General features: G+C 52.8%; 1 protein-coding gene across 4 annotated transcripts in view; it reads left to right on the top strand.

Moving 5' to 3' along the window:
- The window catches only part of NSG2 (neuronal vesicle trafficking associated 2), a 62,096-nt gene extending 48,248 nt beyond the window's left edge, over positions 1-13,848 (top strand). For all 4 annotated transcript variants that reach the window (XM_042946285.1, XM_042946274.1, XM_042946265.1 and 1 more), the window contains 2 exons: positions 12,559-12,669; positions 13,588-13,848. In XM_042946285.1, the coding sequence (XP_042802219.1) occupies positions 12,559-12,669; positions 13,588-13,779 (303 nt within the window). In that variant the 3' untranslated portion in view covers positions 13,780-13,848. The remainder of the gene's footprint in view (positions 1-12,558; positions 12,670-13,587) is intronic.
- Positions 13,849-14,763: the final 915 nt, after the last annotated feature.

Below are 14,763 nucleotides of genomic sequence, written 5' to 3'. Positions count from 1 at the left end.
GCTGACCTGATTCTCTCTCTCCTTTTTTTAAAAATCAACTCTTCCGCCAAGAAAGGGGATTGAGGAATGAAAGTAGCTTAATGGAATGGGTTATTTGGGCTGCAGGGCTGGTGTTTCCATGGAGATACGGCTGCAGGCTGCGTCTAGACACGGTCGGCTGGGATGCAGGGAGACAGCTGTGTGCATCTGAGGGTGGCCGTGATGTGCACGGAGGGCTTCCTGGGTGGAGGAGACCCGCCCTGCTCTGGGGTCTGGCTCTGGCTGTGGCTGAAGCAAATGGGTGTGAGTGCTTCAAAGCTGACGCGTATGTTCTTTGTGGCAGGGCCGGAACAAGAACTGGGCAGGTCACTGAGGCACAGCCCCTGCCCTGGAGAAGCTCATGGTTCCTGTGGGGTGGGTTGTTGGGACAAGAAGTCGTGCAAACACAGAGCAGTAAGTGACTGTGGCCAGGACCCAGCACATGGAGCTTCAGAGAGGTGTCCCTCCGGAGGGATAGGTCCAGGAAGGCTTCCTGGTGTGTGTTGTGAGATACCCTCCAGGGGGAAGGGAGTGGAAAGTCATGCCAGTAGCAGGAAATCTAAAACTTTCAGGAACTAGGGAGGGAAATAGGGAGGGCGAGAGAGAGGGGGAGAGAGAGGGGGAGAGAGGGAGTGTGTGTGTGTCCGTGTGTAGGTCTTTGTGAATCTCTGTGTTTGTGTGCATATGTGTGTCTGTGTTGGTGTGTGTGTGTGTGTTTGCCTGCGTGCGTCAGTGTGTGCGTGTGTGCATGTGTGTGTGTGTGTGTGTGTGAGAGAGAGAGAGAGAGAGAGAGGGTTCCTGGGGCCGTAGCAGTTGGTGATGTGGGCCAGGAACACAGGGGCCAGTGCAGTGCTGAAGAAAGAAAATGTGTTTTGGATCTCAACAGATCCGGTTTCTAGATCTTGCTCCACTACTGATGGGCTGGAAAATTCTGGCAACTTACCCAATGCCTGCAGTCCTCAGGCTCATCGCCTGAAAAGCATCAACCATACGCACTCTCTAGGATGCCGGCTGGGACTGAGCGAGCTCGTATGCGTAACGTGTCGAGTACTTACCAATCGAGGACGTGAGGTTCTTGCTCTCTTCTCCTAGAGGCCGGACAAAGTTTTGGTCTTTGCCTTGCTCTAACTACAGTTTCCAGGCCATCTGCGTCCCAACCTGTTGGACTTGCGTGGAAATGCTGGTTTCTGGGTGTCAGGGAAGATGGAGGGAACCAGAGTCTCTGGGTGTGAGGCCTAGAAGCCTGCAGCCGGTCAGTCTCCTTAGACGGTTCTGATGCTCAGTAAATCGTAGACGCACTGTGTCGGGACAGGAGGTCAGGCCTGCCGTGGGCTGAGATGGGATCTTCAGCCCCACTATAAAATGTGCTGAGGGATAATTTAGGAAGATCCTTTTGGGGGCCAGCTGGGATGGTGGATTGGGAGGGGAAGGCAGGAAAAACCAGAGAAGGGATGCCCCCTATCAGAGGTGCCTTTCTGCCCCATCGACAAGAATCACCAGTAGGACCCTCAGGCCCTTGGAAGCCCAAAGACTGATGCCATTGCCCTGAAGGGTGTGTCAGTCAGGGAGGACGGGCCACAGGTGAGGGCAGCACAGGGGAACACCCGACGGTCCTCACGCCGAGGAAACACCCGGACCGAAATCAGCTCTAATCCTGCACGATTATAACAGTAACAGTGACAGCCACAAGGAGTGTTAGCATTTACATGGTGCTTTTGCCTTTTGCATTATTCATCTTGGTCGTACCTCGTGACGGTTTTGTGTGGATTAGGGTAATGACTCAGAGCCCTTCGGCAGGTGATACAGTGGAGGTCTGCCTTGGGCAAGGAGGAGTCAGACTTGGTATGTGAGGATGCTTTCTATGTGATCACAGGAAGTTGGATGGGCCACAAATGGGGAAAATGGGAAGAAGTGGAAGGAATCGAGATTTATGCGGGGATGCGTGTTGATAAGAATAAATAGCAAGTGTGTAAAAACAGACTTGAGATGATGGCGCGATTGTAATGGGTGTTTTCCTCTTGGATTTCCAATGTTGTTCTTATTATAATGGTGCCATGCGCTTTGAATAAAAATAAACTGTAACAAAGTTATAGATTTATCAGCAGTATAACATATGGTAAGGCAGCTGTGTTTCTGAGTTAGGCAGACCTGAGTTTAACTCTTCACTCTGCCTTCACATATGTAAAGTCATTGCCATCTGTGAAATGGGCACATTGATAATACCTTCCCCACCGAGTTTTGAGGACATGAAATGTATGTGCTCCATGGGTGCTAACTAAGGTCATTATCACAGGCGGGGCCCATCCCGAAGGCTTCATGCATTACCACATGCTGTCTTACAATAGCCAGTAAGAGGTAGCCATCAGTATCACCCCCATTTTATTTTATTTATTTTTTAAAAAAATTTTTTTAACGTTTATTTATTTTTGAGACAAAGAGAGACAGAGCATGAACGGGGGAGGGGCAGAGAGAGAGGGAGACACAGAATCGGAAACAGGCTCCAGGCTCTGAGCCATCAGCCCAGAGCCTGACGCGGGGCTCGAACTCACGGACCGTGAGATCGTGACCTGAGCTGAAGTCGGACGCTTAACCGACTGAGCCACCCAGGCGCCCCATCACCCCCATTTTAGAGAGAAGTAGGTCAGGGATTCCCAAGGGCAAGCAACTTGCCCAGGGTCACACAGCAAGTTAGTGACAGAGCTGGGCTTTCGGTCCAGACAATCTGGCTCTAAATCTCTACTCCAGTTAAGAGCTTGGTGCTAGGGAGAGGGCTAGGGGAACCAGAATGTCACCGGGGCAGAATTTATGGAAGCTACCATCCCCTCGCACTTTCCACTCAAGGTCTATTGTCAGGATCTTTGGGACCGAGCCAGGAGCAAGGCACCGGGTGGCCTAATTCCGTCTCTGGAGGTTCCAGCTGTCACACGCAAAAAAGATGAATGTGTGTCGGGCAGCTCCGTTTTTATGTCCCCACAAAGTTTAATTTCCCCGATGTGAGTTCTTGGATTGCTTTGAGGTTTCCAGGGTTTGCATTTTTCATAAAAAGGGCGGTTTATTGGGCATTGTGATGCCGCGAGGCTCTAGTACATGAAATTCGTGGTTCCTGCCATAATGAGGATCTTAGATCCTTGGCAGTCGGTGGAAGGGTTCTGTTTTTCTCCTCTGTCTTCCTAACTCCTGGGATTTCCACGTCTGGGTGACATACCCCTAGCAAGTTTAGAGTCCACACTGTCTTGTTTCGTTGCGCTATTCCAAGCCAAGGCAGCAGCAGGACAGAAACATGTTTACCAAAAGGCAGTGGTTAGAGCGGGGGGGGGGGGGGGGGGGGGGGGGGGGGGGGGTGGAACTGCAGGATCAAATATTCCAGACTTCCAATCCGACTCCGCTACTCAATAACCAGGTGGCCTGGGGTCGGCTACATTGTGCCTCTGTGCCTTTGTTTGCACAGCTGTCAAGTGTGGGTAATAATTGGGCTTGTAGGTTTACCGTGAAAGATTTTAAAAGACAATACACAAAAAGTGCTCGACACAGTACCCGGCACAGTACTGTACAGGCGGTAAGTGATTGCTGTTATTGGTTAAGCTCCCGCCCTCCCTGCCCTCCCCGCACACCAGGACAGCCCCAGGCAACGTTACAGGTGTCATCTCATTTAATCCTCCCAGGGGTCCTGTGGGCTGGGATTTTTGTCCCCATTGAACAGATGAGGAAATGGGCTCAGAGAGGTGAAGTGTTTGCCCCAGATCACACAGCTCACCAGAGACAGATGCAGGGTGAGAACCCTATTGGGTTGGGGTCCCCCACCCCCTCCAAAGAACTTCGTGGACACTGCCCAGAATGGCGGGTCTGTCCTCCCAGCCATCTGAAGGAAGCCTCTCATCTTTGACAGGCACAGCAGACAGACAAGGAAATCACTTCAGGGGCAACCAAGAATTCTTCCAGCAGCAGGCAAATGACTGCAGACCACCTCGTGCAATGATTGTATCCGGTCACCCTGCAAGGCTGCGGAACAGTTAAGAAGGGCCCTGAAAATTCGCTGCTGGCAGTGCTTTGTGCCAAAAAATGAGAAAGGGGGTGTGGGGTAGGGAATGTGGGATATGCATTCGCATCCGCCTGGCCCCCTACCCCGTGCCAGCTCGTGAGCTGGAAGCTGGGGCCAAAGAGACAAACAAGATCAGGTCCCTGCCCCCGTGACACACACTCAAGAGAACAGACAACCGTGGTATGGGAGCTGAGCGCTAAGTGGTGCAGGAAAAAAAAATGTAGTGAGGGCACAAGTAGGCAAGGGAAGGCTTGCCGGCAAAGGCAACGTGCTGTGAGTTGGGTTTTGAAGCATGACTAGGAGTTCACTAAAGGGGGAAAGGCTGAGAAAGCGCACCAGAGCCACACACATTGAGAAAAGTAACGGTCTTCCCGAGTGGTCGGAGCTTCTGAAGAACACGCCGAGGAACGTGGCGGGTGACAGGGAAAAATCAAGGAGCTCTCCCAGGTGCAGCATGGCCGGCCACTGTGGGAGGGCACTACAGTGGCCGTGGCAGAACATATTACCGCAAACCGTGTGGCTTAATGCAATAGAAATTTAGTCTCACAGTTCTGGAGACCAGAAGTTCAAAATCAAGGCAGGCTTGCGCACCCCCTGAAGGGTCTTTCCCTGCCTCTTCTGGATTCTGGTGGCTTCAGCTGTCCCTCGGCTCACCAGGGTATCATTCCAGTGTCTGCCTCTGTATTCAAATGACTCCTCTTCTCCTTGGGTGTTCGTCTTCCTCTGTGTGTCCCGTAGAAGGGCACTTACTCTTGGATTTAGAGCCGGCCCGCATAGTCCAGGATGATTTCATCTTAAGATCTTTGACTTAATTGTACCTACAAAGACTTCATTTCCGAATAAGGTCATATTGACAGGTTCCAGAGATTAGGACATGCACGTATCTCTTGGGGGGGCCACTGCTCAACTCACTCCAAGGCTTCACATTATCTGATGTAATCCTCCAGACTCTGAGAGGCAGAAACTATTGTTGTTCCCTTTTTACGCAAGAGGAAACTCGCTAAAAGGGTAACTTTTATGAGAGCAGGGACCTCCCCTGTCCTTGGCGTTGGATGCCCAATGTGTAGAATTATTTTTGGCACATTGTAGTTGGTCAGCTGATAGTGAATAAATGCCTTATGGGGAATATCGCATGGGCTGAAGAGCCTGGGCCAATACTTTATTGAGTTAGACTCCAGTCTGTATTGTTTAATTAACTGTATGAGTCCGAAAATGAGGTAGCCTCTCTGTGCCTTAGTTTCCTCATCCAAAAAAATGAAGATGTATCTACCTCATAGGGCTGTTGGGCGGCTTACAAGGATAAATCCATATCCAGTGCCCAAAACAGAGCCTGGCACATAACCAGTGCTTAGTAAATAGAAATGTGAAGTGTTATTCCACACTGCCGCTCAAGAGGGGAAGCAGACCAGGGGTGGTTAATTATGGCACACTGCAAAAAGTGCCAGGGAGCTGTGAGCAGCCAGGGGAGGGGCTAAGAAGACTTTTGGGGAAGACTTTGGGGAAGAGGAGCTACCTGATCCGGGTCATACAGGGCCAGCAGGTGCAAGAGTGTAGAGGTGGGGGAGTCAGGGTGCATCAGGCAGTGGGAGGAAGGGGGCTGAGCCCCAGGGGGGATGTTGAAGACAAATCAGGAAAGGCCTTGTCTTCTGACTGAGGCGGAAGATAGCGGGCTGGTTCTGGAATGGAGAGGTCAAGGTGCCGTTTAGGCGCCTCAGTGTATTGTCTGCACCTAGCTGCTACCAACTGTGGGAACTCGGGCAAGTCACATAACCTCTCAGAGCCTCAGTTTATCCGTTGGCTAAGTGGGGATAATAATGCTACCTGTTGCCTACAATTGTGCCAATATTCATATATAGTGAGTTCCCAATAACTCTTAGCACCTATGATTAGTAGTGCTATTCCTACCACTGTTACTGTCATTGTACAGACATACGGCTCATGGTGGGTGGTCGTTATGGCCCCCGTCTTGGCACGGCTTTGCCAGAACTGCGAGCTGCATACCCCGTGTTGAGTTCTTTGTCTTCTCTCTCTCTGACCTACGCTCGAAAGTTTGAGGAGAAATCTCAGGCAGGTTTTAGCGGATCCCAACCCAAATCCTGATCCTTTTCAAGGTTAAGGTGCTTTTGTTTGAGCGCGTGTTGGGGGGCTGTAGTGGATGGGATTGAGAATAGGGGATGGAAAAGACCAGAAGGCCAAGTGCAGGTAATTCAGTGCTCCATCCAGGGTACATGCAACGTGGTTTGGACCAGGTTGCACGTCTGTCTGCTTGTGTATGTCTGGGGAAGAGTGTGTGTGTGTGTGTGTATGTGTGTGCATGTGTGCACGTGTGCATTGCACGGTCTTCATTTGATTCAGCATTCCAGTTCAGGAAATGTTTACTCGTCCCCCTGTGTAGGAGTCATGGTGCTGGGCACAGAGGAAAAGATGAGATATACTCACTGCCTGAAACATTCCCTGGGAAACGGAGGTTTCAGAGGTATGAAGAGGTCATGATGACAGAGTAAGCACCCTCAGAGCAGCCTCAGAAGACCCTGTCCAGAGCCGGGCAGAAAGGGGGCAGTGGGGCTGGACGGAAAGGCTGAGGAGCCATTCTCCCTGACGAGGAAGGACACACGGGAGTTCCGGGCTGAGAAGCACAAGGAAAGGAGAACTCTGTGGGGCTGGGCATGGCTGGAGGGGACCGTGTGGAGCCAGGGAGTGGTGGCCAGAGCTGGAGGCTGGCAGAGACGGGCCACACTGGCCCTGGGAGGCGAGGCTGAGCAGGTTGTTAGCTGAAAGCATGGGGACGGATGTCGTGGGAAGTGCCTCTCCTGGACAGGACAAGGGTGACTTTGGTCTCAAAGCCCTATGGTGCCTCATCTCAGGGGCCTCTCCTCTTGTCCCCTGTCTCAGCTACACTGCTCCTTCCAGGCCCACTGGGACCCTAGACTCTCTCTGTGGGTCTTTGGGCCACTCTCTTAGGTGGAGCCCCTTCTCCCACCCTGGCCCACCCTATCCCTGGTCCGCACAGTTCCGGGTCCTGCTCAGGGCTCGTTTCATAATTATTTCTTTGTGATTTGCTTGTTCAGCATCTGATCCTGTCTCTGCCATAAGCTCTGGAGGCGATGACCGTATGGCAGCAGCTGGCCCGCTGTGGGCCCTGCATCAATGTGTGTTGAGCGGATGCTCGGATGAACGTGCGAGGGGCGGGCCCAGCAGTGAGCATCTCTGCAGAAACCCAAATCTAGCCTGGATTTATTTCTAGTCCCAGGTTGTTGCATCGAGAAGTGGGGCCGAGGGCTTTGGGGCCTGCCTCTCTGAGGCTAGATGATCGAGTCAGTGACTCCTGGCGTGTAGTTAGGTTTTCGCATTCCGAGGTGCTCGTGGGGAGGTGGGAGCTTCTCTCTGGGGTCCTCTCTGGGGATCCCCCTCTGTGCTGGGAGTTTTACTGTAGGGACCAAAGCGCTAACGAATCTGCCAGAAAGGGATAGGCCAGCTGAGGACGGCTGGCTCCCCCGGATGCCCCGTGGAGACCCCTCCTCAGGGAGTAGCTCATCCAGGTACCACAACGGGAACCTTGGTCTACTCCTACTCCCCATTTCCCTTCCGACAACCAATGCTGCTCAGCTCACAAGAATCCAGACCAGCCCTAATGTCACCCTTCGTCCCCAGAGTCCCCTCCCTCCTTCCCTTTCTCCTCACTCTGCTTACCTCCCAGGAGCTTCTCAAAACATCCACCCCTCCACCCTCACGGCCCCAGGTCCGGTCTCAGCGCTGGGGGCATGGCCTCACGCATCAGCTCTCGCTGGCCTCTCTGCCTCCAGCCCCTGCAAACCTGCCTCCGTGTTGCTCACAGAGGCATCGTTCCAAAACATAATTTGTATCCTGTCACTTCCCTCCTTAAGACCTTCAGGGGCTCCCTGTTCCCCTGGAGATAAAGCCCAAGTTGTAGCCTGGCCCTTCCTTATCTGTTCTCTTGCCGCCATCCCGTTGCGCCAGACCTCTCTCTTCCTCATTTGCATCCTCTGGGCCAGCCATGGTGAACCATGTGATGCTTCCAGAACAGTCCCAGCTTCCACCCCGTGGCAGATACGACTTCTCTGCTCAGAACCTTCTTCCTTCCCTATCCTGGCGTTCCTCCCTGGAGTCACTTCCAACGTTGCCTCCTCCAGGAGGCCTTCCCTGATCCACTCCCCGGCCCCCCACTTCCAGACTGGTTAGGCCCAGGAGTCCCCTGTGCTGCTGCCCTCACGGTGCCAGCCCTTGTGTTGCACGTGCCCGCCCCCATCTGCCCACCTCTCCCTCACCCAGTAGGCTGTGAGTCTCTGAGGGAGGGCCTGTGCTTCATTCACAGCCCTGTGTTCCCTGACAGGCTTTTAGGAAATGACTGGCTTCCAGCTGCAGAAGTTACCAAGATTCAGGACAGGTTGGTTCAAATGGCCTCTTCTCACCCTAGTTCCGGGGCTACGGAACATGTGGAAGGAGTTAGACTCGCTCAGCAAAGCCCCTCGGGTGGGTGGCACTTCTGGCGTCCTTCTCAGCGCCAGACCCTTGTCTCTGGCAGTGACATAGGGCACCCTGCCCAGCGCCTACATGCCACACTCTTCCCTACACTTCTTGTGCACGACAACCACCTTGGGGCTTGGACTCGACCATCAGAGACGCTGGGGTGATTGGTCTGGGGCAGGTCCAGAGCATCAGCATTATTTAAAACACTGCCCAGGTGATTCTAAGAATGGGTAGCCAGCTTGAGAGCCACTCACACCTAGTCATGCTACAGTGGCGGTCCTCGTCCCTGGTTGTGCATTACAATCACCCAGAGAGTTCATAAGGTTGCCCATGTCCTGGACCCACCGTCCCTGACCCAATACAGCAGAATCCTGGCCTCAGCACTGATTCCTACAGGATCTCCCCTCCCGCCCTCCTCCCCTCCCTCCTTCTCTCTTCTTGTTCCAGAAACACTTGTTGTGCTTAACCGGTCCAGCTCTGGGACCGCTATGGTAAATCACACCCTGCCCCTCCTAGATGGGGGCTGTTCACTCAGGGACATTAGGAAGGGAAGGGCCTCCGTCCCCTTAAGGGAAACGTGTCCCATGGGCAGGTGTGCTGGGCCCTGCTCCAGCTCCCGGTGCTTCCTCCTCCTCACCGACCTGCTGCTGACTTGGGGACGCGCATGATGGGCTAGGCAAAGAGACTGTCTCTGCCCAGTCAGGGCTGGGGATCGCACATGGTCACATTAGGATGGGGGCTTTCTGGGGGCTCCCCAAGACCCCGCATTGGGTCAGCAGTGGTGGCAGGGGGGGGTGCTGCACCTTGCCACGCATGACGTCTACAGCTGCCCTTTGTGGGTGGCTGCGTCTGCAAGCATGTCTGGGTCTGTCTCACGCGCAGCTCTGGTGAGGGGATGCTAGCAGGACCTTAAGGTCCTTTTGAGGGACAGAATCAACCTGAACTCTGGGCATATGTCTTTCAATCGGGGTAAAATTCGCATACAATATTAACTGAAGCAAAGAACTCGGGGTCATTCAATGCATTCACAGTATTGGGCAAGCTCCCACCTCTCCCTAGTTCCAAAACATTTTCGTCACCCCAGAAGGAAACTCGGTTCCCATGAGCTGTCACTTGCCACTCCCCTTACCCCCAGGCCCTGGCAACCACCGGTCTGCATTCCGTCTCTATGTGTATGGACAGACGATGTGCTTCTGCATCCATCACTTGATGGACATTGGGGCTGTTTCTGCCTTTGGCTATTGGGAAATCTGGGCATTGAAAATTCTTTCCGTCTACTTCACACATCCGCTGACCAGGTATTCCTAGGTCCTTAACATTAGCTAGTGGCCTTGTACTCATCAAGTACTATCTTCAGAGTGTATAAGGGGGTGTATGCGGGTTTGGGGCATCTCTCGCTTGCTTCAGGTTCCAGCCTCTGCTGGTATCTCCAGCCCTCTCCACATCTTACCCGAGTGATTCTGGTCTGATCTCTGCGCTCCCCCACGCCAACCTTGGGCAGGAGGCTGCTGAGGGTTCAGCGTGCACCCGGAGGGGGTGCACAGTGCCCTATGCTGACGAGAGTTTAGAAGCGACTTTCACATGTCACCACCTAGAGCTACCTTTTCCTCCATCCTTTCACCACTTCTGACATCAGATGTGTGGTGGTGTTCCCATACCAAGTAATTCTCCAATTCTCGGTGGACGCTGAGTAGACATCCTAGAATTTAGCTGGACTCTAACGCTGGCTGCTGGAGTTAGTGCAGACCTCCCCCCGCCCCCCCAAGGTTAAGGGCTCAGTCCCACAAGGCTGCCCCAGTTGAGATGCGGGTCCCAAGTCCCAGGTTGCATCTGTACTCCTCACCGACTCGCTGTTCACTGGGGGTTCCTACAACCTCCTCTCCGGTTTTGATAATTTGCTAGAACGGCTTACAGAACTCACTAAAGTGCTTTACTTAGTATTACTGATTTGTTACGAAGGACACAAACGAACAGCCCCCAGAGGAGATACACAGGGCAAAGTCTGGAAGGGTCCTGAGCACAGGGCATCTGTCCCCGTGTAGAATACAAGATGAGTCGCACTCCCCCCCATATGGACGCGTTCTTGTTCACCAACATGGACGTTCTCTGAATCTCTTCAGTCAAGACTTTTATAGAGGTTTCGTTACATAGGCGTTATCGATGAACTCACTGGCCATCAGTGATTGAACTCAATCTCTCCCCTCCCCCAGGGGTGAGGGGATGGGGTCGAAAGTTCCAACCCTCTAATCACTTGGTCGGCTCCCTGGCAACTGACCCGTATCCGTAGGGATTTTCCAAAAGTCCCGTCATTAACATAAACTCAGGTGTGGTCGAAAGGGACTTGTTATGAATCCTAAAAAACACTCATCTTTATGGATCTGGGTTATTTCAGGAACTGGGCACAAAACCCAAATATTAGAACAGAAGATGCTTCTAGTACTCTATCATTTAGGAAATTACAAGGGTTTTAGGAGTTCTGTGCCAGGAACTGGGAACAAGACCCAACTATATATTTTTCTTATATCATCATAGCACACTGTCCTAAAACTTTATATACACATGTAGCCACATAGACTTCCATCCCCTCTGTCCTTCCTGGTTTGGGAAGGAGATAGGATTGGGGACCCCTTAGGTTGATTTGATTTTTATCCTGAATCAAAGAAATCTTCTCTCCGTGAGAGGAATTCTGCCCTATTTCTGGGCCAACTGACTCAAAAGGCCACCAGCTTTTAAAAATAACGGGGCGCCTGGGTGGCTCAGTCGGTTAAGCATCCGACTTCAGCTCAGGTCACGATCTCACGTTCCGTGAGTTCGAGCCCCGCGTCGGGCTCTGCGCTGATGGCTCAGAGCCTGGAGCCTGCTTCCGATTCTGTGTCTCCCTCTCTCTCTGCCCTTCCCCCGTTCATGCTCTGTCTCTCTCTGTCTCAAAAATAAACGTTAAAAAAAAAAAATTTAAAAATAACATGAAAAAACATTCTGCTTGTGACACTAGGCACCCAATGTCGTGGGGGTTACCCTACCACTTTGTAAACGGAGTGGGATGGGGTCAGCGCAAGCCTGGAGGGAACCCCGAAAGTAGACATTTACTCCTTTCTGATAAATCCTCATGGTGCCTTCAGTCTGTTTAGCGTTGTGTTATTTTTTTAAAGCTTGCTTGTAGATAATGGTTAGGAGCTGGGCTTTCAGTGTGAGTAATTTAGAGACCGTTAGATGCTTCTGAGCAGAGAAGATGTGCCCTGACTTAGATTTTGAAAGGACCTCTCAGGTTGCTGTGCGTGACTGCGTCGCCTGGGTTGAGGAGGCTGCTAGTCAGGGGCTGCTTTGGAACTGCACGCGAGAGAATTGTTGCTGGCTTGGCCGGGTTGGAGATGGCCGGGGTGGTAAGAAGCTGTCGGATTACGGGTATGTCGGAAGGCAGAAACAGTAAGTTCCGCTGTAGATTGGATGTCGAATATGAGAAAAGGAGTCAAGGATGACTCCCAGAGTTTTGGCCTGAGTGGAGCTGGGGAAAAAAGGCAGGAGGAGCAGGGGGTTGGTTTGGTAACGCGTCCACGGTGTGTCTGTGGTGCCTATGGCATGTCCAAGTGGAGGTGGAAGAGGCCGTTGTGTCTTGAGATGGGAATTCAGTAGTGGTAGGGAGGGTGGTGGTGGTGGAAGGCGGGAGCGCCGGAAGGGACAGGTGGCTTAAGGATCACCACCCCCCTACCCTCCGTGCACGTGCACACAATTAACAGGAAAAGCAAATGGGGAGAATCACGCTTGGGCCGAGAAGGGGCTTCGGAGAGTATCTAGCAGACGGGGGAAACTGAGGCCCAAAGAGTACAGGCGCTTTTCTCCAGGTCACCCTGCAGGTTAGTGACGGAGTGAGACAGAGCGCGTTCTCTGGGCCCCAGGCCCCTGCTCTTTCTGACGCGCCACGTGGCCTACAGCTCCGGAATTCGAAGGCGGCTGTGCGGTGGACGGAAGGCAGGGTGGGCTGAGGCTGGATGACTCCCAGTTTTGTGTTCCTCCAGGTCACCATTCTCGTCAGCCTGGCCCTCGCTTTCCTCGCCTGCATCGTGTTCCTGGTGGTTTACAAAGCCTTCACCTATGACCACAGCTGCCCAGAGGGATTTGTCTATAAGGTAAGGGGCTTCTGACAGGTGAGTGGCCCCCAGGTGACTGCCAGCTTCAGTCAGAGGGTTAATCAAGCTCACCCAAATTCAGGCAACCTCCCTGCAGACTGTTTAAAATGGAAGATGCGTCACACAAGGAGTTTCACGAAGGACTTGGCTTCCTTCCGGCAGGCCGTAGAGTTCTTCCTCCCAGATAGTGCTCTCCAGAGTCAGGAGTCCGGAGGTGGTCCAACTTTGGGGTGCAGGCCGGCGGTCAGGGAGAGCTCACTCCTGCTTGAGATAGGCTGGTCCCTCTACAGAAAGCTCGGCCCTGGCACCAGTCTTCCCGGTTTGATGTCTGATTCCCAGGTCCCGTGGTGGCCCCGTAGAGATGTGAGCACAGGGGGTGGGTGCTTTTGAGGTCTCCCTGAGTCCTACTGGTGGGCCCTTTGCCCTGCACCCCGCTCTGGGCTCCTTCCCTTGAAAAACCGAACCAGCTACGTGGCTTTAGGGCATCTCCTCGCCCCTCTGAGCCTCAGTTCTCTTACCTGCAAAATGGGCTCCGGGAATACCTGCCCCCAGGATTTTTGTGAGGCCTTAAAGGAGAGAATTTAGGTAAAACCAGTTAGCAAAGGACCTGTTAGATGATGGGCTCTCGACAAATATTAGTTGCACTAAAGACAGAATCTGCTTTACAGCAAAATCAGGTGATAGAAATATTTATAAATTGCCATTTACCGAGTACCTATTATAAGTCACACCCTTTCTTAGCTATTTGCATAAACATTACCTGAGTTGTAATGTGGCCTGGCCCAGGCCAGGTGACATCGCTTGCCCTCTGGCTGAGAACCCTATGTGGCGATGGCCCCCAGATGGGGGGACCCCGGCATAGGTTGGGTTGGAAGCAGTCTGCTGAGCTCCCCCTGACTCTGTGTCTCTCGTCCTCAGCACAAGCGCTGTATCCCGGCCTCTCTGGATGCTTACTACTCATCCCAGGACCCCAATTCCAGAAGCCGCTTCTACACGGTCATCAGCCACTACAGTGTGGCCAAGCAGAGCACTGCTCGGGCCATCGGGCCGTGGCTTTCGGCGGCTGCTGTCATCCATGAGCCCAAGCCGCCCAAGACCCAGGGCCATTAGAGGCCCACCCCCAGCCAGAATGGGGGGTGCGGAGGGGGACCCCCCATTGGCTAAGCCAAGCTCCAGTTACAAGACACCACTGTACTCCTGGGATATGGGGGTGGGGGCGGGGCCGGGGTGGGTAGGGGGGGGAACTCACCGAAAATATCGTGCACTGGAGTTGTCTGAATCGATATTTCTTTTTGTCTTTTGGTATTGTTGATTCGTCCCCAAGTCAGGATTATGTACAAAGGCATGTTTCGTGTTGATTGTTCCCATGTAAGATATTTTCAAAGCCACTGCTTATTACTTGTTAGGAAAATTTAAAAACAGGAAGGGAAACAAAATGAACAGAAAAAGAGTCAACTGGCTGGATCTGGAAGACGCTGACGGGCCGTAAAGAGCACAGACTCTGGGCTTCTTAGCAGAGAAACTGTAGTTTCAGCATGGGGTTTGGAAGGTACCGAAAATGTGAGTGATGCAGGCTGGGGCTGTGTGGCTGGCCTCTGGTCTGCAGGAGAGGACTATGGGAAGTTAGGACCGGCCTAGCTGGAGAGAAGGGCTGATTTCGGCATTGGTAAGCCCGGAACACACACGACCCAAAGTGAGGAGCTCCCACCACTGGTGTGTTTGGCCAAATTAGCACAAATTGTCCATATGGGAATCTAAGCTAGGGCTCGGGCTGACCCAGGGAGCCCGGGGATGGATACAAGCAAACTCTGAGCAGCAGGCAGACGTTCTCTGTCTTTTTCTAGTGTTTCTAGATCTACACGTGGGTACTGCCTATGTTTAAGAGACAGCAAGGGTGGAGAGGAGAAGAGAGGAGAGGAGAGGAGAGGAGAGGAGATGAGAGGAGAGGAGAAGAGAGGAGAAGAGAGGAGAGGAGAGGCTGCGGGAAAAAAGAAGGCACAGGACAGGCAGATATAATATTCGGCCAACCTAGACCACATTTTAAAATTTGTGTTTGTTCTTCTTATGATAAGGGTCATAACCAGGAGCCTCAGG

Source organism: Panthera leo, chromosome A1, assembly GCF_018350215.1.
Source record: "Panthera leo isolate Ple1 chromosome A1, P.leo_Ple1_pat1.1, whole genome shotgun sequence".
Taxonomy (NCBI): domain Eukaryota; kingdom Metazoa; phylum Chordata; class Mammalia; order Carnivora; family Felidae; genus Panthera; species Panthera leo.
This window is presented reverse-complemented; position numbering and strand designations above follow the sequence as displayed.